The sequence below is a fragment of the Corticium candelabrum genome, chromosome 15 (assembly GCF_963422355.1).
Source record: "Corticium candelabrum chromosome 15, ooCorCand1.1, whole genome shotgun sequence".
Taxonomy (NCBI): Eukaryota; Metazoa; Porifera; class Homoscleromorpha; order Homosclerophorida; family Plakinidae; genus Corticium; species Corticium candelabrum.
The window spans coordinates 5,964,526-5,989,624 of NC_085099.1; the positions used below are offsets into that span (position 1 = coordinate 5,964,526).

At 39.9% G+C, this 25,099-nt stretch overlaps 4 protein-coding genes and 1 long non-coding RNA gene across 15 annotated transcripts in view; 4 read left to right on the forward strand and 1 right to left on the reverse strand.

Moving 5' to 3' along the window:
• Positions 1–3,002: 3,002 nt before the first annotated feature.
• On the reverse strand, positions 3,003–8,786 carry LOC134190818 (arylsulfatase-like). Of its 2 annotated transcripts, XM_062659334.1 has the most exons (15): positions 8,716–8,786; positions 8,524–8,649; positions 5,558–5,656; positions 5,401–5,489; positions 5,241–5,342; positions 5,070–5,181; positions 4,885–5,006; positions 4,583–4,639; positions 4,416–4,526; positions 4,284–4,355; positions 3,994–4,228; positions 3,561–3,628; positions 3,399–3,461; positions 3,205–3,344; positions 3,003–3,140 (listed from the first exon to the last, which is right to left on the reverse strand). In XM_062659334.1, exons 1-14 carry the CDS (start codon positions 8,762–8,764, stop codon positions 3,255–3,257), a joined length of 1,395 nt encoding a protein of 464 aa, XP_062515318.1. In that variant the 5' UTR covers positions 8,765–8,786; the 3' UTR covers positions 3,003–3,140; positions 3,205–3,254. The 2 variants fall into 2 exon arrangements, with proteins under 2 accessions (XP_062515318.1, XP_062515319.1); XM_062659335.1 differs by lacking the exons at positions 8,524–8,649; positions 8,716–8,786 and adding an exon at positions 6,441–6,471.
• A 636-nt stretch (positions 8,787–9,422) lies between these two features.
• Positions 9,423–10,278, forward strand: LOC134191666 (uncharacterized). 2 transcript variants are annotated; one of them, XR_009971830.1, is made up of 5 exons: positions 9,423–9,452; positions 9,534–9,588; positions 9,674–9,758; positions 9,812–9,960; positions 10,025–10,278. It is a non-coding gene; the product is annotated as an uncharacterized LOC134191666 (long non-coding RNA). The 2 variants fall into 2 exon arrangements; XR_009971829.1 differs by having other exon boundaries at positions 9,812–10,278.
• A 4,703-nt stretch (positions 10,279–14,981) lies between these two features.
• LOC134191324 (synapse differentiation-inducing gene protein 1-like) lies at positions 14,982–18,292 on the forward strand. Of its 9 annotated transcripts, XR_009971769.1 has the most exons (4): positions 14,982–15,076; positions 15,152–15,250; positions 15,334–15,402; positions 17,842–18,292. XR_009971769.1 is itself a non-coding variant. In XM_062659930.1 (3 exons), the coding sequence occupies exons 1-3, from the start codon at positions 17,122–17,124 to the stop codon at positions 18,025–18,027; spliced, it is 375 nt and encodes a 124-aa protein (XP_062515914.1). In that variant the 5' UTR covers positions 16,880–17,121; the 3' UTR covers positions 18,028–18,292. The 9 variants fall into 9 exon arrangements, 1 of the variants encoding a protein (XP_062515914.1); XR_009971764.1 differs by having other exon boundaries at positions 15,152–15,402; XR_009971766.1 differs by having other exon boundaries at positions 14,984–15,284; positions 15,350–15,402.
• A 4,289-nt stretch (positions 18,293–22,581) lies between these two features.
• LOC134191414 (synapse differentiation-inducing gene protein 1-like) lies at positions 22,582–23,889 on the forward strand. Its single transcript, XM_062660027.1, has 3 exons — positions 22,582–22,807; positions 22,870–22,971; positions 23,414–23,889. Exons 1-3 carry the CDS (start codon positions 22,718–22,720, stop codon positions 23,588–23,590), a joined length of 369 nt encoding a protein of 122 aa, XP_062516011.1. The 5' UTR covers positions 22,582–22,717; the 3' UTR covers positions 23,591–23,889.
• Positions 23,890–24,925: 1,036 nt separating this feature from the next.
• LOC134190704 (muscle, skeletal receptor tyrosine-protein kinase-like) overlaps positions 24,926–25,099 on the forward strand; it is a 13,124-nt gene continuing 12,950 nt past the window's right edge. Inside the window, exon 1 of the mRNA XM_062659186.1 lies at positions 24,926–25,022. Within this exon, the coding sequence (XP_062515170.1) occupies positions 24,992–25,022 (31 nt within the window). The 5' untranslated portion in view covers positions 24,926–24,991. The remainder of the gene's footprint in view (positions 25,023–25,099) is intronic.

Below are 25,099 nucleotides of genomic sequence, written 5' to 3' on the forward strand. Positions count from 1 at the left end.
GAGCACTCATTTGATAAGGGTTGGTCCCTTTGTGAAATGACGAAATGTGTGTTCCCCGTAACCAATCAAGCAGGGTAGGCCAATGATAAAGAAGTTGTCACGTTGCCAAATGGGCGGCCACCCAGTGTCTCTGATCACACCCGTACACTTCTCGATTAATTAATTAATTAATGTCGAGTTTCGAACTTTAGTTCGCATCTGCAAAGTACGTAAACCCTAGCCTCGACACTAGGCCTCCCTTTGCGTTCGGTGGTCCGACTGCGCGAGGATAGCAACGGGACTGATGTTCTCTTCGAAAAGCATAGAACACCACGTGATACAGTCCCGTTGCTATCCTCGCGCAGTCGGACCACCGAACGCAAAGGGAGGCCTAGTGTCGAGGCTACGTAAACCCAGCTGCTTGGCTAACGTCACAGTCTCACTGAGTACCAACAAGATTAGTCAGTTGCGATCGATCAGCAAACATTAATTACACAACTCAAACAATACGACTGACATTTTTGTTTCTGCACCTCGGACTCCCGTGGACCCTATACGACTTACATACGTTTTGTCGTTATAGTAGACAGTGGCTAACTAATTAAAAGACTGTCCGTAATATAAAACAACAATGACTTGTCTTATATCTGAAAAGTCCAGCTACTGGTGTAATTAACTTAAGATTGTAGCGGACATGCATGGATGGACAAATCCAATACCCAAACATTTTTTAGACCTTGGAGAAATACAACATTGTACAAATGGTTTCTCCTATCTCCACCACTACCAGATTACAAGCACAAAGGTACTGAAAACACTACATGTGTGAGTCTCATTACGAACTTGTGAGGACATCTGCAGCTGACAGTACTCCAACAGTACAGCATGGTTCCCGCGTAGCCACTCTCTCTAGGCCATCATACTTGGGGCAGTATGATGGCAGAGAGGGTCTGGCTACGCGAGACTAAATACAGCAGGTGTGATAGAAACCTACTGCAATGTGACTGCATATCTCTGTATTGATTCAGAAGTCTCAAAGCCTTGTACACCATTCTTGAATATTCCCAAGGCATGAACCACATGGCAAATCTACAAACACTTCTGATATACCATGTGAACTCAGGTAACAGAAGATCATTCTAAACTAACTCATGAAAACACTCCACTCTCAGTTTAGTTCTGCACGTGAAGGAGGTTAAAACTCTCAATTTTGTATGATATATTAGTATAGTTGACATACAGCTACACAAAGTGCAACACACTGCTGGCACATGCAGTGCAGAATGTCATGCAAAACAGTTATTAACCTGCTGGAAAACAAGGGATAAAGAAGACAGACCAATTTACTTTTCATTGCCAAATGAGATGACAACCCGACTCGAAGAATTAATTGTCACAGTTTCATGACATTCTGGTTTAGGATTTGGCTTAGGATTGGCCTACATAAAACCACACCATACTCATACAACATCACAACTAAGGAATGGCTTATCATACCCGCCACTTTGGGACCTCCATTGTGCCATTAGACGAATACAGTACCATATCAACAAATGAACATGACTTATGCGGATAGTAAGAGCAACCCTTTATACCATAGCCTTCGAGTGTTGTGTATGCCCACGATTGCTTCATCAAACGTTTGTGAGAAACTCTAACAGAAGTCACAACTGCCTACATTTCCTGACAAAACTGCAAGCTATTTCAACCTCATATCTGTAGTATTATACCATTCCACTGTTGAGCCCACGTACCTACATTAATAAATAAACCAGATTAAATCCATACAAGTATATAAGTACAATCTGCTTACCACTCTTGCTCTCCAATTTTTGTCATGTTTGCAAGAATGTAGCTGCCAGGTAAGGCACCCACAGGAGAACTGACCATGACTCCTCCATCTGTTGTAACATACCAACTCCTCACACACCACCCTTTGTTGTGTTCGCAAGGATACTGTAGAACAGGCTGCACAAAACACACACACAAATAACAAAATTTTGAAAGCAAATTATAATAATCACAAATTAGTATCAAATTTACACCTTGTTTGTTTAATTATAATAATTAATAATCAATTTAAGGTTTTGATTAAATCAAATCAAGAGCAAATTGCAGCTTTTGTACCTAAAGAAAAAAAAACTTGCAGAGAAACATGCTCAGACAGAATTAAACTCAGAGAAGATAATAGACAAACCACAACAAACACAAAAAATAAATTTACAATATTAGATACAAGATACAAGACACAAACAGCGACATGCAATCTCCAATTTTTAGTATGCTTGAAAACTGCTAATACTTTTCAGTTCAATGTGCTTTGGCATGTTCAGAATGCAAAGCATAAATTTACTGATAGTTGTGCTATGCAGTATTTGAACACCTGAATAATGTCAAAACCAACAGACTCCGACTTTGGGTCAACTAGAGGAATCCAATCTTTGTTTTGTAATCCTGTGAACAAATACAAAACTTCCGGTTTCTCATCAGGAAAGTCTGGAACAGTGAAGTTGCCCCAAAAGTATGAAAAGCCACTTGATGAGTTGTAAGCTGCATATGCCAACCAACCATTGTAACTCTTGGGAAATTTAAAAGAATTTCCTAAAAGCAAAAAATACACAAGGAGAAGATAAACATCAGTGATTACATCAAACTTGCCATAGCTTTCATGTACTCTTGACAACATCATCGGTAACCCAGACTGCATTGCTCCACATCTACATAAGTATTTTGCAATTAATACCAACTAACCAAGCCTTTAACTTTAAAACTTACTTTGAATATCTAACTGGCTCATCTGACCGTGGATGTAACACCCTAGCAAAAAACATCCAAATCATAACAACCACCAATTCTGAGACTCAGTCTTACAGAAATGAGTCAGCCTCTACAACTACAGAAGCTCCAGCAGGTATATCGTGTACACATTCTTTTAGCACATATCCAGCAGGCGTCCGTCGATAGTACTGATGCAGAAGATCTGAAGACTCGACTGGATTTGTGTAAATAGTTGTCTGAGGGTTCAAAGTGGCCTCTAGACCAAGTCCCATAAAATGCTGAAGTTCGTTGAAACTGTGGTTGTGTGGTGGAAAGTAGCCCCTAGAATCTTCAGCGTATGGTGTGACATCACTAGTTTGCATGTACCAAATCAGCAATTGTTGCTTGCACAACAGAATTACAGTAAACTACAACTTAACTAGTCAAAGTCTGGTCACCAGATCGTACCTTCAACTGCTGCTGCACTTGTGCATACTCAGATTCATTGTACACGTTCTTCAGTTCCCTACGTGCATATAGAATTTCGCAAGACACAAATTAAATTTATAGAGATAGACAGTTGGAAAGACAGTAAAATACCTTGGATCCTAAACAAGCAATCTAGTTCAAATCAATACAAATAAAGTCAATTCGCTTATTACCTTCTGCAAGTCGTAGAGTTCAGAGCAATGATCGAAATCCTTAGGGTCTGATCTAAGCACCAACTAAGCATGCAAATACAACTTTATGAAATAATTGTCTTCTTTAATAAAAGCATTAAACCACTATCATAGCATATACAGAATCTAAACAACAAATCGTACTTTGTGTGTTAGAGTACGAATCATAACAGAACGACAAACACTGAGTGGCTCCATTTGCTGCTGAAGACCTGTAAATTAACACAATAATTACAAACATAAGCATATATTATCTATAATATCTCTACACAAGAAATGTTACATATCAGACCAAACCATTTTATGATACATTCTCACAGAAAACAGACAAAAATTACTGTACAGAGATCAACAATAATAGATGAGTAAAAGCCTCCAAGAAAGTCATGCTAACAATACCTTCAATCATACATGACTCAAATTTCTCAATAAAAAAACACAAGCTATTAAATGTAAAAATTCCTTTACTAGTGCAGTTGTTAATTTAACTGAAAAATAAATATGCAAATAAAGAGACAAGTCTGCACGTACAGTAATGATTAAAAAATCATATAGGTAATACAGTACTGTTCTTCACCTTTCGGGTAGTAAATTTGCTGTGGATTACACTTCCCAGATTGTTCAGGATCCTTACACCGACCCTCAAAATCTAGTGGTTCATGTGTACTATAGCCGCCTTCAGAATACACAGCTCTATCCACATCACCAAAACCACCCATCAGAATTGGGGTAAGATCCTCAGAAAAGTGAACATGCTGTGCGGTGACATTCGCCAAATGTAATATAGTCGCCACTATATCCATGTGTTGAACCTTTCAACAAGCACGTGACAAATAGACTTCCTGGCTGATAATGTATGACAATCACCTGCTCTCTAACAACGTGGTTTGAGGCTCCACCCGGTACTCTCACCAGCAAAGGAACACGAGTAAGAACATCCTTGATAGAAAAAAGGTAGAAAAGCAAAGTCACTAAAGAATGATAACAGCAACTTGTTACCTCCAAACCACTGGGCCACTTCTCCACAAGTCCATAATCACCAGCGTAATCTCCATGGTCAGCAAACACAAATACGGCTGTTGAATCTGCGTAACCATTGTCTTCTAATGCCTAAATACTACACTCATAACACTGAATTTACACAATCACACAAACTCAAACTACACCTTCAGTAAGATTCCAAACAAGTGATCTGAGTATGAAATAGAGCCCATATAAACTGCCTGAAATCAAAACCATTAATTGAATTATGTTCACAGCATAAACAGTAGGAGTTAATCAGATAAATGCATGCACCTCACCACCCCACATAAGCAGCTAAAAACTTAACCAACAAGCAAGAAAGGCAAAGACACAGTAAAACAATTAAAAAACAAATAAATCAATGACCTGCGGGCCAGAAAGAGAGACAAACGAACAGACAAGTAATTTTGCTATTACACAGCAAAAGTCAAAGTTATGCAAAAACCTGCAGCTTCTTGAAAAAGTCCACATCCAAAGATGTCAAATTTCTGTGTTTCCTGATCAGTTCATGGTAATCTGGCTTCTTATCCAAGCCCCACGGACGAAGATCTGGAATATCTTTAGGATCTGCACACAACAACAATCACTGCAGAACACGTTGCATTGCCTGTCTGTAAAGATTTCTCGTACCTATTAAACTGTGAAATGGTTCCGGTGCAGAATAGGGTGGATGTGGTTTAATAAGAGGAAGATATATCATAAATGGCTTAGTTGGTTTGGTCTCCAAAAATTTTACAGCTTCCTAATGCAAAACACCATTTCATCTGCACAATCTGCACAAAGTCTCAACTAATCACATACTGCAACGTTATTGTAGTCTGAAGTCTCGTTCCAGTTACCATTGTATGCATTACTAAGAAAAGAGTAGTAACCAGCCTCACCAAACCGAAATGAATTGCCACCCTATGCAATATTCAAAATTAATCAAAATGTGCTGGTTATATGTTACTCTTCGTATTACGTTCTGAGGTCCACCCATGTGCATTGCAGAAGACACACTACTGTTAAACGAGTCGGCTGCCAGTAAGTCATTCTTGCCCCACCAATTCACTGTAATAATGTTGAAATTCACCAGCATTCAATAGTAGAGTGTATTTACAGGTATACTAGAATCTTACCAGTGTAACCTGCTTTTTTCAAGTATCGCAAAAGATTGGGTTCATCATTGTGAAGAAGATGCCACAAAGATCGATGACCACGGACATGAGTGTACCAACCTACTCAAATCTTGTAAATTAATCTCCACCCAAAATTCATAAATTCAAGTTCTGCAATAAGTCAGCGTATTTTGGTGTTAATTATCTATTCCATTGATTATCAAGTAATATCATTGTGTGGAAAAATTGGGTATTTGCTTGCAAAAAACAAATTTTGTAAAGAATACGTAAAAATAATCACACTTTCTTTCATGTCACATCCTATACAACAATATAGAAGTAAAAGACTTGTAAAGAAGTTCTCATGCATATGACTCTACCTAGTATCCACACTCTGCCATTAATAAGTTTGTCTATCATAATTCATGATTTGTGCTTATACACTGTCTTACTGTCTCCATGCAAAACCAGAGCAGCACGCACTGAAGTGTCAACTGATCTTCTAAACTGCTAATTTTATGTGACAATAAAACCACCTGTTACCACTTATCTAGAGGGCAAATCAAAATTGTTAATTAATCATTTTACTGTTAGAAACATTTTGACGCATTCTAGTGCAGCAAATTGTTCCCCTCATAGCTCTTGTTAGCCTTTAGAAGATGCATTGTACTGCTCCCCATCTCGCTATAATTAATAGATCTGACTACCTGAATGTGTTACAATCACTCTAAGCAAGACAAGCTCTGAAACCTGTAGATGCTGTAAGGAAAGAGTCAATCATAATCACCTCAACACCAACAAAATGTTAGATTTGGTGGTCTGACTTCTAATTAATAAGATACAATCAGCTTTATTCTAAATATCCAAAATAGCTACGCTATGCCAAAAATGCTACTCAAATTACCAAATATGATGAACATAGCCGCAGTCTGTCGATCTTTTCATCCAAAGCTAACCAAACTCATGACTGAAAGCAGACTGAGCAAATAAGAAGATTAACATTTTGCAGACCTTACTTTTGGAAACATGATAGACTTTAGTAAGCTTTCAAATATCCAATCATACCAAATGCCTGTTAATTAAGCAACTTCAAATATCATATGAACCTGGCATACCAATAGATCATCCAATGCCATAACAAGATCCAGAAGTTCCAAAGCCAAGACACACACAATACTGAGTAGTACGTTTCATGTTTTCGGCACATGACCTGACGAGACTAGGAGTGTGTTCACACCAACATCTGGGGTAACTATGATTAAGTTAACTATCTTTGGCCAACATTAGTCCCAATTATTATGATTATTAAGTCACGTAGGCACGTGAGAGTAATTAGCCTCGACAACAACAATCTGGGCAAAATGTCTTGACGAATTCAGTGCTGTAGGTTTCAAAGAGAATACATTTTGTTTGCTTTCTCTGGCAGCTCCTTTGGAGACAACAGAAACCTGTCACAGGCATGTAGTACACGTCTGCATTTCTGTGTACATTGCCACATTGTTGCTGCGTTTGTAGCAGCATCCAAACATACAACACCACATCAGAAACCTCAGCAGCATGCTCTTCTTGTATGCTACTTTATGTGCCAAAGTCAGTGCAACCACTAACGCCACTAGCTCTAGCTCTCAAAAATCGTTTGAGTGGCTTGACCAATCTGACCAACTCAAATGACCTTGCATCTGCTTCTTGTTCCACGTCAAACAGAAGCCAAACAAATCCATCCTTGGGTTTCATAATCATTACTGCTCATGGTGCTTCATGCCATAACCTGATTTCATCATATAATTTTTTCATTTCTTACAAAATTCTACATTCATGGTTCCACCACAAGTGGCACTACAGCAAGAATACGTCTCAGTGATGAATCCAGTTGGAAGTACTTAATTCCCCTAACTCTTCAACAGTATCATGAGGTACACTTTAGTATTAAATGTGTTTGCCATACAAAACGTTTGTGAAACTTAATTTGCTTAGCTTATCACAAGTTGTAAGTGCAAGCCCAGCATTGACAAGCCAGAAGACTAATGTTAGGTCCATCATGTCTCAAGAAAGAATAACCACATTGACTCTTATCTTATGTACATTCGCCGAAAAAAGGTCAAAGTGGCAATGTCATTAGTGAGTTTACAAAAAGTATGCTTTTGTTGATAATGTATCATCTTAGATATCAAAACAGTATATCATCTTAGATGATAAAGACACCGATGAAGATTCTCTCTCCTCTGGTGCTGCATACGAAGATAATGAAGACAGGCATGGCCATGGGCCAGTAGTGTAACTAACAAAATTACTACCTATAGCAGTGTGCTAAAAAGTGCATACCTGTGCCCCTGTCTAAAGAGTCTCTTGATCCTCCCCTTACTATTACTTAAATTACTTACTAATATACAAGCTACACTTATTCGCTTCCGGGACTTTTCATGTTTTAGCCCACTTGACTGAGTGGAAACCTCTTCGAGTAATACATGTAAATGTCTGCTGCATGTAAATGGTTGCTGTCATAAAGTCAGGCATTGTTACATGCTGCCATTGCACTTGTATAGCAGCCACCCTTGCTAAATCAGCTGTGTTGCTGGCTATATAGGGTAATCTTCAGGAAATCGTTCACTGCAAGCGTACGCTTTCAAATTCTTTCCTGATGCTTTTAGCAGGACTGAAGGTGTGGGGGAAAATAAGACATAGACTGGTGAAAGCGAGTCATCCGACTTCTTTCCTGACATGAATGGAAGAGAACAGAGCCAACTGTCCTCACTTGGAGACCACTCATTTCGATTGACTGCAGCAATCCATTGACACCAGCAATATAACTCAGTAGAAAAACAGTAAAAACTCAACAAAATGCCATTCTCCGATCTGCTATTGCAGTAAACTGCAGAACAACTTTCACTATTGCCACTCAATATAGCGCGTAACCATGGTAACATCCAAGTCACATGAACAATGTCCCGGAAGCAAATAAGGTCTAGAGAGTAACAACAGAGTAACACCTGTCATAAAGCTAGCACGTGACTGTGAGCACACAGTGTACGTTGTGTGGCACTGCTCAAAACGGGTTCCTTGAGATGCAAAAGAATCAAAGTTTGGCGTCTTCGCCACTTCATTTCCGTAGCAGCCTACGACACAGCATACGAGTCAATATCCCTAGCGCATGCACATCATGCATCAAAGCAACTTCTCACCCAAACTTTCAGCCCTCATCTCGTCTGGATTAAAAATAACGAAGTTCATCGGCTTATGGGCCGAAACAGCCACAAACAAGAAAGTGATAATAACGAATTTCATCGTAACTAAGCAGGGACGGTGTGTCGAAGTGAAGAAGCCTTACGCGTGTTAAATAGGCGTAACTTAACGCACGCTAAGCTGCTAGTAAAAAGGCGATGTGCCACATCTGAGAGTGATGATGATGATCTCGTGCATTGTGTTTGAGGGTGGGAAATGAAACCATCGGTGGTCTATTGCTTCAATATTTAATTTGAATAGTTTTGTAATCTTTCGTAATTTACCTAGTGTATTTTAGATCAAAATTGGTATTTTTAACTTAGTACAGATTTCATTTTTAGACTGTTTGCATAGTATTCATGACAAACTATAGAAGAGAGTTCATCTTCTTCGTGACACTACATTTTTGCCAGTAATACCCACGACAATTTCTAGAATTTACTTGTCACTAGGCAAAACAATTAATTAACAGCCGAGTGAATCTAGTGTACTGAGTATTGTACAATGTCATCTATCTATAGCTAGCGAGTAATTGGTCAAACTGAAGCTGGTGTCTACATTGACACATCAGTAGTGCTACTAGAGTCCCGGATTTGATCTCGGTCATTTCCTAATCTCGGTCACTCGTTCTCTACAAAATAGCCGTGGCGTAACTCAGCTGCTGTGCTAGCGTCATAGGCTACTGGATAGCAACTAGGTAGAGCAGGTTACATCAGCAATCGACGTAACGTCGCTGCTCTAGAACTCGAAAACCAATCGCACCTATTCTCTGTCACAGAAAATCATATCTCGGTCAGTGCCTGCCATCTCGTTTCTACAACTCCGTTTGAGACGTAAGTCATCTCTATCGATAGGCTCATCCTAGAGCTTTCTTTTATCAAATTGTTGGTTTTGTCTTGTCAACGTCTACTCTTGCAGACATCGAGGAAGACCGATGACTCACGGGACATAATCTCGGTCACCTGATCTCGAGTGATTTCTCCCTTTCAGACGAAGATTTGAGGTGTTCTTCTTGGCTAACGTAATAGTCCTCGCCTCTAGCTACTATACCTACAGGATGAAGTCAACGTTCATCGTGATGTAGCTACGGCAGAACGTGAATTCTGATGGACAAATACCTCGGACATCCGGGATCATATCTAGGTCAGTCGCTCTCATCGCTCTTCTACAATACGGATTGAGACGATAGTTATGTTTATTGAAAGGTTAGCATTTCGGGTTTTTGCCATTGAATAGCCAGTTTTGTCTCTTCTATGTTTACTGTCTCAGGTCAGTGAAAAAGGTGTCGTCGTACGAGACATAATCTCGGACACTTTATTTTGAGAACAGACGCATGAATAAGAATCTCTGATTAGCAGGTGTGGTGCAATTTGTAGTGCACTGTTCTTCTAGAGCTTTATTGTCGAGAATGTGTTTGTCAAACTACACTTTGGCAAGCGTTGCACATATATGCTGCAACTGTACATGTCAATGTTACAAATAGCTGACTCTGAATTTCCACATTTTGTGGCAATTACGACAGTTTTCCTACCTGTTTTTGCTTTCCTTGGCTGATATAATGATTCTGTAACCTGGATGGGATGCTGATTTTATTTATAAGAATTGATTTCTCCTCATGGGATCTAGGTAATTTTAATTATTAAGTTAAGAGCTCTAGAAGAAGTTGACAGTTGTGACCAAAGAGAGCAAGGCTTGTCATATTACAGTTATGAGGTTGTGAGACAGAATCATAATCAGCTGCAGTCTGGTGAAAGTATCTGATATGTTGTTCTGTCTAAACCAAGCAGCAGTAACTTAATGTGGACAAATTTTACATTTTAAACAAGATTGTAGTTTAATGCAGAGATCTGGCAAGCTGAAAGTGCATCTTGTGATATTCTGTATGTGCAGTACCAAAAGGAAATCAATGTATATGTATAACAACATATGTCATTACATCAGCCTATTTTTATGACTACCAAGAATTAAAATGCTGGAAACATCTAGTCACCTGGCATACACCTGTACACTTGCAGTACCCGGCAAAAAAAGGTAATAATACTGTGCTAAAGAGCTTCCAAATCACATACTGCCAGTAATTAGACAAGCTGAGCTACATTAACTAAACTTGTGCTCACAAAACTACTGTCAGGTGTTGCAACTGGCATACATAAGATACACCTGCAAATACCTGGCAAAAGGCTAATGCAGTACAAAGAGTCCCTAGATCACACACTACCAGTAAGGGTAGACAAGCTGAGTTACATGTGTTCAAAAACTACTGTCAGGTGTTGTCAACTGGCATACATCTGTAAAAAGTCTCTCATACACCTGCAATCCTTGACAAAAGGCTAATGTACAGTGTAGTACAAAATAGTCCCCAGATTACACACTACCAGTAAGGGTAGACAAGCTGATCGAGCTACATGTGTTCAATAAACTACTGTCAGATGTTGTCAAGCAAGAGAAATGTTGTCACCTGGCATACATTTGTAAAGTTTCTCATACACCCGCAATACCCGGCAAACAGCTAATACAGTACAAAATAATCCCCAGAACACACACTGCCTTGAATTAGACAACCAGGGCTACAACTTGTGTTAACTAAATATTGTCAAGTGTTAAACAACTAAGTGAGTAAACACCAGACACATACACCTCGCCTGTAAAAGTTTAGATCTCTCATACACTGTAATAAATAATACATAGCAAAAAAGAGCTAATGCAGTATAAAAGAATTCCTCAGATCACACGCTACCAGTTCTCCAGTTTGTTGTCTAGTGAGAAGATCTGCTTCATACCTACAACGATTGTCAATGGCACAGGCTTGGTGTGAAGAACCAGATGCCACTCAAGGACAGGACCATCCAGTTCAAGAAAAACGACAAACTACAGCAACTAGCTTCAGTCGAGCGGTCACAGAAAAACTGGAAAGATGACTCTAATATAGGGCGAGCCGTGGATGAAATAAAACGAACTGGGAAAAGTGTCAGAAAAGTAGCCATGGAATACGGAATTCCAAATTCTACAAGTCAAGCGTACGCAAGTGGGAAGATACTAATCGGCTCTTCTCAAGGACCAGCCAAGTACCTTACGGATAAGGAAGAGCAAGCTCTAGAGCAATTTGTGCTTGGATGTGCAGATGTGGGGTATCCACAAACTGTTACACAGGTATTCAGACTATTACTACATAGAAGTCACCAAATTGTTTGAAACCTTACATCCTGTTTCATGTAATGCTTAGATACTGCCTCATGCTCAGGCCATGCTAGAGCAAAAAGGAATAATGAAACCCTGTCTAGAGAATGGTGGAAAGGCTACAAACAACGACACCCAAGAATTACGTGCAGGAAAAGTGAAAGTTTGTCGCAGGCAAGAATGCAGAGTTCCACACCAAAGTCTTAAACACTGACAAAGAATAATCTTTTAAACAAGTCAGGTCAAATATTCAATTGTGATGAGTCAGGATTTTCCCTAAATCTTAAGCCAGGATACATTGCTACTCGAAAGGGCCAACCTCATACCTACTCTGTAACATCAGGCAGCAAAACACAAATAACTGTAATGGCTTGCATCTGTGCTGCTGGATATTCTATGCCACCAATGGTTATTTTGACAGAAAAGGATTAAATCCAGACTGGACAGAAGGAGAAGTCCCTGGGACTAGGTATGGCCTAAATGAGTCTGGTTGGATTGATAGTAACTTGTTTGATGGGTGGTTTAATTAACTGTTTTTAAAGTTTATTCCTGCTGCTCGTCCAATCCTTCTGCTATTAGATGGTCACTCTTCTCATTATAACCCTGCTGTAATCAAGCAAGGGGCAAGTAACAACATCATTATATTCTGCCTACCATCAAACACCACCCATCTAATGCAGCCACTAGACAGAGTGTGCTTTGGTGCAGTCAAGCAGTTCTGGAATGAAGAATGCCACAGTTACATGCAACAGCATCCAGGTAAAGTGATCACACGAGGGCAATTCTGTCAGGTATTTAGACTGGCTTGGATGAGAGGAATGACAATGAAAAACATCTTGGCAAGCTACAAAACAACAGGAATTCAACCATTTAATAAGCTTGCCATTGCTCTACCAGGTGAATGCAACACTACCTCCGACGAGAAACAATCAACAGAGAGAAAACCAGTTAGTTAACTTCCATTCCTTGCTGAAAATCCAATGACAGACCAAGGAAATGTATCTAGTCACAGTCAAGTTGATCCACATACGATATCACATCCAATCATGGAGCTGAAAAGTCAACACAGCAGACGAGGATTACAGACTCCTACACAGAAAGCGAGTTGGCATTATTCCAAACAAGATACGAAAATGGGTACGATCTGCTTCACAATGACTGATATAACACATGGGTTCAAGAAGCACACCCTGATAAGACAGTTGCTCAAGCTCGTCAAGCTACCACGCCTTTGAAAGTACGGTTTGTTTCTACAACCCGTGAGCAAGAAGTAAAACTTCCTGCAATACCAGAAGCTTCCAAGATCCGCCAAACTCCCAAAAGCAAAGTGCTGACAAGTGAAGAGAATCTAACAGAACTCCAACAGTAGATACAGAAGAAAGAGAAAGAGACTAGAGAAAAGGAGCAAAGACGAGAAGAGAGAGAGAAGAAAGCTAGAGAGAAAAGGAGAAATCAGCAAAACAACAAACAATGCAAGAAGAAGCGCTACCTACACCTGTGCCAACTACCAAACCAAAGCCAACAAAAAGCAAACCATCTAAGAAATCCTTGCAAAATTTGTGATCTGATCAATTTGTCTGAATATATGTTTCAAAGTGCAATTCTCTTGTTCACTTTGCAGAACCTGTTCATCAGCAGTGTAAGAGCATGGCACATGGCAACCAAAGGAAACAGAGAGATAAGTCATTGCATTGTCAATAGTAACATTTCACTACGTAATCAATCTCAATTGAAATAGGAGGAAGACTAGACCCAGCACTGTCAATATGTAAGCTGGGCATATGTAACCATCCAAAATCAGAAGACTGGATCATTTGCTACAACTGCCACCATGCCTGGCCCAGTGATTGCGCAGAGCAAACTGCTGAACCTTTCTGCTGCATCCACTGCAGTCCCAGCTAGTTATAAAACTAGTTATAAAAGTTTAGTTCTACTTGCTAAAATTTAAAGTAAATTCAACTTAATGCTAATTAGCACTAAACCCGATGTACTAATGAAAACGTTATCTCAATTCTTACTAACAGACTTACTTTAGATAGAACAACTATTAATTAAGGTTTGCATCATCTAGTCATTATTGCTAGATACAGATATAGAATCTGTTAGAAATATAATTCGATACAAAACCTTTCCTAATCAGCCTCAGTCCAGTGTAACCGTACGTGAAATGCCCGATATAAGTAAGACGACTTAGATGAAAGCTTTCGAACCCAAAGAAAGTGTAATAGTGTGTGACCGAGATAATGTCCGCACACCACTTGGATTTCTCACAGCTCTGTGACAACAACCACTCGCACGACAAAGCCAAGTCACTAAGCGAAAGCAAGCCATAAGATAACTCTTTCACTAGACATAACTAATGTCTCAATCCGTATTGTAGAAGAGCGATGAGAGCGACTGACCGAGATATAATACCGGATGTCCGAGGTATTTGTCCATCAGAATTCACGTTCTGCCGTAGCTACAACACGATGAACGTTGACTTCATCCGGTAGATATAGTAGCTAGAGGCGATCGAGGGCTATTACGTCAGCGAAGAAGAACGCCTCAAATCTTCGTCTGAAAGGGAGAAATCACTCGAGATCAGGTCTTCCTCGTTGTCTGCAAGAGTAGACGTTAACAAGACAAAACCAACAATTTGATAAAAAAAAAGCCCTAGGATGAGCCTATCGATAGAGATGACTTAAGTCTCAAACGGAGTTGTAGAAACGAGATGGCAGGCATTGACCGAGATATGATGCTCTGTAACAGAGAATAGGTGTGATTGGTTTTCGAGTTCTAGAGCAGCGACGTTATGTCGATTGCTGATGCAACCTGCTCTACCTAGTTGCTATCCAGTAGGACTATGACGCTAGCACAGCAGCTGAGTTACGCCACGGCTATTTTGTAGAGAACGAGTGACCGAGATTAGGAAATGACCGACATCAGAGCCGGAACTCTACAGTACGCTACACCTGCTAGAGGCTTCTGTAAAAGAGCGGGTCTACTGGTTGAACTCAGACCGGGGTTAATTTTCACAGGGCGTGGCACTAACAACGTCATCGCCTACCGCACGCCGATCTGGTTTGCTTTTGATGCATTGACGTTTGATAACCGCGTGAGTCTAGAGCCAAAGCAACAATTTTTCTTTTCGAACTTTAACCGGTGCGTATAGCAATGCATCGAATCAGGTGAGGCCTCATTAGGACTCGGCTCTTGTGTGTTTTGCGTGTTTTGCAGTGATGAACTACCTTTCTGATCTCTTTCGTGACTCTACCGCGTCATTTTGAGTGATGATTTAACATTGAGACTTGACAGACGTCAAATGCGGGTACAAACGTGCGTACGTAATCTATGATGCGTGTTCTGTGTGGTACGCACTTACCAAATGGTTTGGTTTGTACTTCCTGAATACTCCCTAGAAAGTGCGGTGTTTAGGGAATGACTGACGTGAAGAGGAAGTCATTAGACAAGTCTGGTGGTACTGAGAGGTAAGAAGAGAATGCTTGGCTTGATAATATTTCATCTTGATCTAGTGTCCTCAGCTATACGTGGCTGTCATATAAATGAACCAGTAACTCAGTGTTGCTGTACTGTGTTTTACCTTTTGGGGTGTGTAGTTGCCGTGCCATCATGGTTATTTGCTGTGTTCCTGGATGTACCAATGTATCTGCAAAGGGGAAATATTTAAAGTTGCACATGGAAATTTTTGTCACATTGATAAACTTTATTGCCATTTGAATGACTTTGATTGGTGGTCGCCAAGGGATACTCTACATCGAAGTCTACCACAGTCATTTAGAGAGACTTTCCTGAAAAAAGACCTGCATCACTGATGCAACAGAACTATTTACAGAACGTCATTCAGATAGGGGTTTGCAATCATCTTCCTTCTTCAAATACAAACACCACCACACTGTGAAAGCATTGGTTGCAATATCGCCATGTGGTCATGTTATGCTTGTGTCACGACTATTTACTGGTGCCATAACAGACAGGGACTTACCAAGCAGTCTGGTTTTCTCAATAAATTTGTACCTGGAGATCAAGTCATGGCAAACAAAGGGTTTGTTATTGCTGACATTCTCATGGACGTTGGGCATCTCTTGTGCTACCTCCTTTTCTAAAAGGAGGAGGTCTGTTTACTGAGGAGCGAGTCATTAATTAAATGCCGACAAGTAGCTTCTCTTAGAATCGACATAGAGGAGTGATCAGACGAGTGATCAGACGGATAACGAACCATAGCATTTTGCAATGTATAAATAACACTTAGTTCAAGCATGGATCTTTTGTATAAGGTATTCACTGTTTGTTCACATCTAACAAATTTGCATCCACCTCTTGCATAGAGAATGTTGCCACGAGTCAGTGTGCATTGCAATTAAAACTTCATACCATATTTCATGTCAACCAGCTTCCTAGATTTAATTTTTGTACGGTAAATTAGTAGTAATTAGTGTCATTGATATCAATTTTAGTTTATAAAGGTCAATATATATCGGCTCTTGTTATTATTCTGTTCTCTTGTGTGTAATGCTCCAGGATACACTACCACTTGCTGTTCAATTTCATTTTCATTGTGTACATCATTTTTAATAGTAATACTCAATTATATTACTACAACATTAATTAATTGTATTAATTAACAGAACTTTATCTACTTGCTACCTAAGGTCCTTTCATTCCCTAGACGCCGCACGTTCTAGGAAGTATTCAGTGGGTACAACCAAACCATTTGGTAAGTGCGTACCACACAGAACACGCACCATAGATTACGTACGCACGTTTGTACCCGCATTTGACGTCTGTCAAGTCTTAATGTTAAATCATCACTCAAAATGACGCGGTAGAGTCACGAAAGAGATCAGAAAGAGGTTGTTCATCACTGCAAAACACGCAAAACACACAATCTCGTTCGAAAAGAAAAATTGTTACTTTGTCTCTAGACTCACGCGGTTAGCAAACGTCAATGCATCAAAAGCGAACGAGATCGGAAAGCGGTAGGCGATGACGCCGATAGTGCCACGCCCTGTGAAAAGGTCTAATAAGACCGCACAATTGCGTCCGATGCAGTTCCTGGGTTGAACTACATAGATCTACTTCCGCACAATTTCGTCATCGTGTCCGGGACTCACTCGTGTATATAACCAAGAAGACGTAAATCGAGCTACAGTAATTACGAGAGCGACAGTACTAGCGTACAACGAACTATGGCAGATGTTGAAAAGGAGCCTTTACAAGATTCACCGATAGAAACTTCTCAGCCAACAGCAATTTTTCAACCAACATCGGTTGTCCATGTTAGTCCAGTTGACGTTCGTGTCGTTTGCGATTGTAAAATTTTTGTGTGCCAGGTCGAGGAGGCTCCTCGTGACCACTTGATGCTGTCCATTTTCATGCTTATTTTCTGCTTTTTTCCATTAGGAATAGTTGCTGTCTACATGTCGTTGAGGGTCAGTTATTAGTAGATGTAGTGAATGGAAGGTCATGTTACTGCGAGACGTCATTGCACATTTGTGGGAGGGTGGGAAATGAAGTCATCAGTGGTTGCATGGGTTTGTATATCTTATTTGAATAGTTTTGTAATCTTTCTTATTGATATTTATTTATAGATTTAATAATTTTTATATTTTGTGGCTGCTTAGTAGTCATCGTCTTTTTGCAAATTATAGAGCGGGTCATCTGGACATGCTATCTCTAAGTCTTGTTTGTTCTTGGAAGTGTCATCATCATGCTCTTGATCGCCCATTTTCTTGCTCATTACTTTTACGTTACACTCATACCAATTTAATTAAAATTTATTATCTCTGTGATTCCAAATGCTAATATTACCGACATTGTAATCTATAAACGCACGAAGACATGTATATAGCTTGTTGGTCAGAAATTGCACAAGTTGTATGATTAAACATATTTTGTTGTTGTTGCAGGTTCGAAACAAGTTGTCGCAGGGTGAAATTGCTTCAGCCAGGAATTCGTCTTTGTATGCTTGGATTATTAGCTTGGTTGGAATTGTTATTGGAGTGCTCATCTACATTGGAGTTACTGTTTATATTATCGTGTTAATATTGTTTGCTAAAGAATTGGTCAAATCTCTCAACGAAGGAGAAAGATAATGTTGACTCTTTATTGTAAATGAGCATATAATCAAGAAGCAAACGTTCTGTAGTTTGAGGTGCTTGTGGGTGATGGCATTTAGTGCTGCTATCTAGAGGGTACGTGATATAGGAACAGAAGTTGCAGTGATGTAGTAGTAGGTATGGTAATATTTAGTTTGCTTTTAACTTTTTATGTATTGCTTTAGTTGTAACCAATATTGCAAATGATGACTTTTTTACAGTTTTTTTATCGATTAATTAACTAATTCACCAATTTATTGCAGTCACGTTAATTAGATATACTAGTAGCGTGCAGTGCTCATCTACAAATGTTGTATACACGGTGCTAATTGTACACACGTTTTTGAAAGACAAGACAGGGCAGAGCATACAAAACTACAATAAAATTGCATTTCTATTTAGTCGTATCAGGGTACTAACGCAAGTTTTGTAGCTCTAGTATTTTCACACTGTTAATTCAGGGCATGGCCAACTGGCGCTTTTGTGCCGCCTATGCCACCTGTGGCACCAGAGAGCAGCCGGGAGGCTAGCTGGTCTTTGGCACCAAGGCTTAATTGAAGCCACCCAAGCAAATGGTGACGTCACGACTGTGACTGCATGAAGAGAAGTGATTCCATGATTACAGGGCATCACCGTGCTATAGACACATGAGTATGTATGTATGTATTTATGGATGTATATAGTTGTATGTATGTATGTGTTGCTCCGGTGAACTTCCAATGGACATGCAAGTAAGGACGACTACTAGGAACTGAGACACCTCTCATCAAAAGACGGCAAATGATTTAGACGAATTGATGAGCGAGTACAGTAGCGTAACTACCGTTAGTTTCCTGTCGCGCTGAGGGGCCTATATGTCTAGCTAAAGTTGGAGAGAAGTTCACATGAGCTGCTCAGCAGATTACAAATGTGATGCGGCGCATCTGAAGCAGATGCGTGACAATAAATGTAGAGTAGTAGCATATATGTGGAAAGAGCCCAGAGGGTAAATATAGAGCCTGTTCTTCTCAGAAGATGTGCATGGTTGGCAAACACAGCGTAACAATACTCTTGTAGATACACCAGTAGTCTACTTTCGTTGTGCCATCACAGTACAGTGTACCATTGCTAGATGAGGTAATTGCCCTGCTTGACATACAAGTTAGTCTTTAGCAGAGAGTGGAGGTCGAGGGTCTCTGCCTAGTACCTCATGTGCTCCATTGTGATGTTCTCAAAGCTCAAGAGTCTGTACATGAATTGACGCGAGTAAACCTACCGTGGTGTCAGGCTGTCATTTCTCCAGCAGCTGCTTCTAATTAAAAACTGGCTGAATCATCTCTCCGTCCCATAATTGCAGCATTGCTGCAAATGGTTTTCACATGACCAGTAACTAGTTGTGAGTTTAATTAATTAAGCGCTCGATTTGATGCTATGGGCAGAATAAGGTCAGCATTGCCGTTCACGATGGGTCAGAAGAGTTTCTCTGACGTAGAGCTCATTTACATCCATTATTCAACCTCTCGTCTGGACGACGGCTAAGATCATCTAGCGATTCATCAGCAGTCAGACACAAAACGTAACTGGTGTTTGTAACTTTGTTAACTTATACCTGCTGTCTGCTTAGTGAGAACCTATGTTTACAAATAGAAACTGTACGCAAGTATCGCTGTAATGTACATGCACAATTGCCATTTTGGCAGTATAGACATATTGTCAGCTAAGCTCTATAGCTAGTCATGCCTAGCCAAATAAGCATATTAGATATGTAGCCTTTTTAGCCGGTTGATGACTATGTTTGAAAATCATGCCTTTCAGTTGTGCTGGAGACCTCCTCTTGTACCCCACTAGTTACGCCTGGAGTAGGTTCACAATTTGAGATTGAAGTTTGGCATTTAAGTGATGAAGCTATTTATAGGACATCCCTTTTTGAGTTGCGGTTGCAAATAACACAGCAATTAATATATATGGGGACAGACTTTACGACTCGTAATGCAGCTGATGACATGCATATCACTGTCTTCATAGTGATGATAATGGTATGTCCACTGTCTGTCTTCATAGAGTATGTTCTCATTAATACTAGATAGTCAAATCGAGTTCTGCCTGAGAAACTTCATTTTATTTCTTCTTATCTTTTATATTGTCACAGCACTCGTCGTTTATCATTCATAACAATGCACTTTTAATATAGCCTCGGCCTCCCAAACCCGTGTTTAAATCGGCGCTACACGGGGTTGGGGAGGCCGATGCTACTATATGACAGATGCTACGTACGGAAACGTGGCGTGTGCTTTCCTGGTCACGCGCATAGCGTAAGGAACCCCGATCTGGCTCAATTGTCAAAGTGCGAGAGTGCTTGTCGAATTTTACCAAAGATGCAGTCTAGCAACCTCAGTTTGAGATTTTGGACACGAGAGAACTTTCTAGACAAGTCCTAAAATTTAGCTAAGTAGACACGTAGTCTAGCGCAACTTCATGATTACTAGAGAGTGCAACGTAATACTTCTTGATCCTTTCCCTGTTCTTCCAATTCAAGCTCTGAGAGAGATTTCGGTCAGTCAGCAGCGTAGACAGAAAAATTGGGTGAGTTTAAAATTAAGATTAAATTTGTTTAAAAATATTGTTCAAAATTAATATAAATTTTTATCAACTTGCACGCTACTGTCTAAACTACAGGTGTGTGTGTGTGTGCGTGTGTGTGTGTGTGTGTGTGTGTGTGTGTGTGTGTGTGTGCGTGTGTGTGTTGTGTGTGTGTTGTTATACCAACGAAGTACAGTGCCATACGCAGTCCGTAAAAGACGAACAGACAAAAGAAGAAGATAATAGTTATTACATAAACTATTAGCAATATACACTATAGCTAGACGTAAAATTTTAGTTTGCGGTCTTGGTCTACTACTGCAAACCTTGTATGTAACTCAAAGAACTGTATATGTATGCATGTATTTGTAGAGATTTACTCGGTACTGTATGCACTCGGTACTGTATGCACATAAAATCACTCTATTGTACTAAACAAAATACATGAGCAACCACACCCATAAATTTGGTTAAAGTCATCAATTATCGAACACTCCCCAATATCGGACACTAGCATAGGGAAACCAAACGAAGATTTCTTGTATCTTGTAGAGAGTAGTCACACGGTAACACGACGTGCTAGATTCAGCTTGATCACTTGGCGTATTGCTGCATTTTCCGTATAACGGACACTCCCATCAAATATCGGACAGCCGCCGGTTTTTGCTTTTGACGGTACCACAGTTTACTGTCTGCACCTTAAAATAATAGGTACATGTCTCTTCTACTCGCAGTGATAACAACAGATCGGCAGCTTTGCACGTTGCTCTTCAGAAAGCTGAAGAAGAGAGGCTGGTGATGTTCTCTAATATCGGACACCCTATTTGCTTGATGCCAGTGCAATATAGGCGAGAACCGTGAAGAATTGTGTTAATGTTGACTGCAGACGTCTACTAGATGCCCACCGAGCACGGAAAGTCTTTGACTTGTCTCCAACAAAAGAAGTATTTGAAGAGAAAAGTAGATCTTGAAATGACTCCTATGATGCATGTATGGTCAATATAGACGCGGAATAGATAACTATGATCGCAAAACCCCGTGTTGTAGATGTCAAGGAGACGTTACGTTAGGGTCTGGCTGCGCGAGGCTAGATACCGCCCAGAGCCGTATACGGCTCTGGATACCGCCTATCCTCGTACCCAGGCCCTCTTGCGCGCCCGAGGGCCTGGGTACGAGGCTAGATACGAGGCTAGCTACCGCCGTCTCTAGAATCATTTGTTTGCGAACGATGGCGAGTTTAGAACGTGCTAGATGAGGGAGGGCTATAGATGTTCTCAGTTTAGCACCTGTAGATTCATTCATTTGTTTTGTGGACGGCCATATCTAGCTAATTCTTTTGATACAGAGACGAGTCAAAGGCTCTTCATGTTCGTCGGGTATCTAGAAAACGTCTGCAGTCAGTATTAACACAATTCATCCCGGTTCTGAGCACTCGCATCAAGCAAATTCGGGTGTTCGATACTAGCTTCCTGAAGAGCAACTTGCAAAGCTGCCGATCTGTTGTTGTCACTGCATGCGAGTAGAAGAGACATGTACCTATTATTTCAAGGTGCAAACAGTGAACTGTGGTACCGTCGAAACCGGCGGCTATCTGATACTTGATGGGCGTGATAACGGGAAAAGCAGCGGAAGTTCTATTTTGTCGACACACGACAGAACAGCAATACGCCAAGTGATCGAGCTGAATGTAACACGCCGTGTTACATACCGTGTGACTACTCTCTACATTCATGCCTTAGATAGAAGCAATCTTCGTCTGGTTTCCGTACGCCAATGTCTGATATTGGGGAGTGTCCGTTAGTTGATGTATGACTCAGCTGAACCTCGCCCCAGGATCCCAAGAACCTCCCAAGAACTCCAAGAACTCCCCTTAGCTACGCCATTGGGTCAGTCTTGCTTCAGTCCGTTTTACAGCGTCTGACTCTTCGCAGTTACTAAGTTTTTGAAAAAGTGCACCCATGTTAAATTTTCAATAAACTTCGCATGCCCGCGTCCGTTCTGCTGGTTGAAACTGCGTAAATCTACTTCCACTTCACAATTTCGTCATTGTATCCGCGGGACTCACACTCGTATCGTAGAAGTCAGAGAGCTACAGTAGACCGTACAACCAGGCCTGGTACGTACAACTATGGCAGCTGTTGAGATGGAGCCTGTGCAAGAATCACCGGTAGCAATTTCTCAGCCAACAACAAGTTTTCAACCAACAACGGTTGTCCACGTTAGTCTAGTTTGCAATAATTCACATTGCTCTTGTCTTTGTAGTTATTTGTTGTGTGGCAGGTCGTCGTGGAGCCTCCTCGTGACTTCTTGGTGCTGTCCATTTTCATGCTTGTTTGCTGCTTTTTCCCGTTAGGAATATTTGCTATCTACATGTCTTTACAGGTCAGCTACTGCTACTAGTAGGTCTGCAGGCTACCGCAATGACGTCATTGTGCACTTTGTGTGGGAGGGGTGAATGATGAGGCTAGCAGTGTTGGGTCCCGTATATGTAATTCAAATGGTTTCAAATTTGTAATATTTCTTGTTGTTAAATTTAGAAATGTATAAATTTAATATTTTGTGGTTGCTTATTAGTCATCACGTTTTAGAACCGGTCATCTTGACTTTGTAGCTCTTGTCTGAAATGTTTATCATCATGCTTTTGATCACCTACGTCTTGCTCATTACTTTTATGTACCAATTTAATAAATTGAAATTATGTCTGCAATTCCAAAGGTTAATATGACAGACATAGTTTAGTGTTTTTATAAAGACATGTAGGTAGAAAATTATACAAGTTGTTTTAATTAATTATTTATGTTTGAACATATCTTTTTTGTTGCAGGTTCAAAAGAGGGTGTCACAAGGTGACATTGCTTCAGCCAGGAAAGCGTCTGTGTATGCTCTGGTTATTAGCATTGTTGGAATTACTATTGGAGTGCTCATCTACATTGGAGTTATTATTTTCATTGTCATTGTATTCTTGTATGCTAAATCGTTGGGGGAGCTTCTCAGAGATTAAGAGACAGATAATATTAATTGACATTTTATTTTCTTGTTAGTGAGCATAGTTAGGCAGAAGGCAGACGTTCTGTAATCTTGAGGTGCTTGTGGGTGATAGCATATACATTCAGTGCTGTTAGGGTGATAAAGGAACAGATGGAAGTTCCAGTGTTATGTTACTGTGATAGGTATGGTAAATTTTAGTGTGATTTCTAAGATTAGTATATACGGGCCAGTTGATATAGTTGCTGGCGTTAGACGTTGTGTTCTTTCTTGTGTTTATATGACGTTTATTGCCAATAGATAATTGATCAACATTGCAAATGATGACTCTGCACAGATTTCCATGTTGACTAATCAATTCACTAATTTATTGAAGTCATATTAATTTTTGAATTGGCAAGCAAAACTTTAATTAAGATTAATTTGTGTCTACGAGAGCTTCGGAAGCGGTTTGACTGTCATTAATATTAATTAAAAACAATAATTGTTAATAGCCGCTTGTGCAAACAAGCTATAGCTACTTTGTATATACAAAAAAAAACTAGATACTCTTCGTTCGATAGTAAATTTACTCATGTTTTTAGGCAATTAACAAAATATGAGTTTTGGACACGTCCTGTGCCAAACTACGATTGCTTTCAACACATTGGATAGAGAATTAAATGTATGACATCAATTAATTAATATTAATAGTAATTTGAGTAAAAACAAAATGTCATTTTACCTAACTTAATTAAGAAAATCGTAGTACTGTAAAATTTGAATAAATTATTATTTATATAATTGGGCATAAACGTTACACATCTAACAAGCGATACGATTTATAGTATATAGTAATAACATTGGTATTGGTCAGTAGAATATGTATCATTTCAAGAAGCATAAAACAACAGTAACACCTAAATCAAATAATTTGGGCAATCAAATTGGTTTGGCAAAGTGTCTTTTGAGCACTCTTAAAATTTTAGAAATTTGTAAAAACATTTTATAAAATATTAAATTCAATTGACTAATACTTGAAAAGGTATTAGTAGAGAAACAAATACTTTGTAAGTAATTTGCTGCTCAATGGTTGATGGTTGCACTACACTGTTACAGTGTGCGTGTGTGTATATATATAATGCAAACACACACACACACACACACACACACACACACACACACACACACACACACACACACACACACACACACACACACACACACACACACACACACACACACACACACACACACACACACACACACACACACACACACACACACACACACACACACACACACACACACACACACACACACACACACACACACATCTATCATCATGCAAGTTGGAGCAGCACGTGATCGCGTCGGCGTAGCAAGTGTGATGTAAGAGATGGTGTCAGAAGATCTCTAGGCTCTTGCAAAGACAGAAATGCTACCTGCGACCATTTTGCTGTTTTCAGGTATATACGAAGCATCGCGCTACCTCACTAGCTAATTGATTGATTATATCGGGTTCCCTTTTACGTCCTGCATGTGT

Excerpts from the sequence above, each read along its gene's own strand:
- LOC134190818 (XM_062659334.1), bottom strand. The coding sequence starts at position 8,764 with ATGAACTTCGTTATTTTTAATCCAGACGAGATGAGGGCTGAAAGTTTG. Across the intron at positions 8,650-8,715 it reads GATGAGGGCTGAAAGTTTGG|GCTGCTACGGAAATGAAGTG; the intron begins GTGAGAAGTTGC and ends GCTGTGTCGTAG. Across the intron at positions 5,343-5,400 it reads ACATGGGTGGACCTCAGAAC|GGTGGCAATTCATTTCGGTT; the intron begins GTAATACGAAGA and ends AATATTGCATAG.
- LOC134191324 (XM_062659930.1), top strand. The coding sequence starts at position 17,122 with ATGGCAGATGTTGAAAAGGAGCCTTTACAAGATTCACCGATAGAAACT. Across the intron at positions 17,212-17,265 it reads AACCAACATCGGTTGTCCAT|GTCGAGGAGGCTCCTCGTGA; the intron begins GTTAGTCCAGTT and ends TTTGTGTGCCAG. Across the intron at positions 17,365-17,841 it reads CTGTCTACATGTCGTTGAGG|GTTCGAAACAAGTTGTCGCA; the intron begins GTCAGTTATTAG and ends TTGTTGTTGCAG.
- LOC134191414 (XM_062660027.1), top strand. The coding sequence starts at position 22,718 with ATGGCAGCTGTTGAGATGGAGCCTGTGCAAGAATCACCGGTAGCAATT. Across the intron at positions 22,808-22,869 it reads AACCAACAACGGTTGTCCAC|GTCGTCGTGGAGCCTCCTCG; the intron begins GTTAGTCTAGTT and ends GTTGTGTGGCAG. Across the intron at positions 22,972-23,413 it reads CTATCTACATGTCTTTACAG|GTTCAAAAGAGGGTGTCACA; the intron begins GTCAGCTACTGC and ends TTTTTGTTGCAG.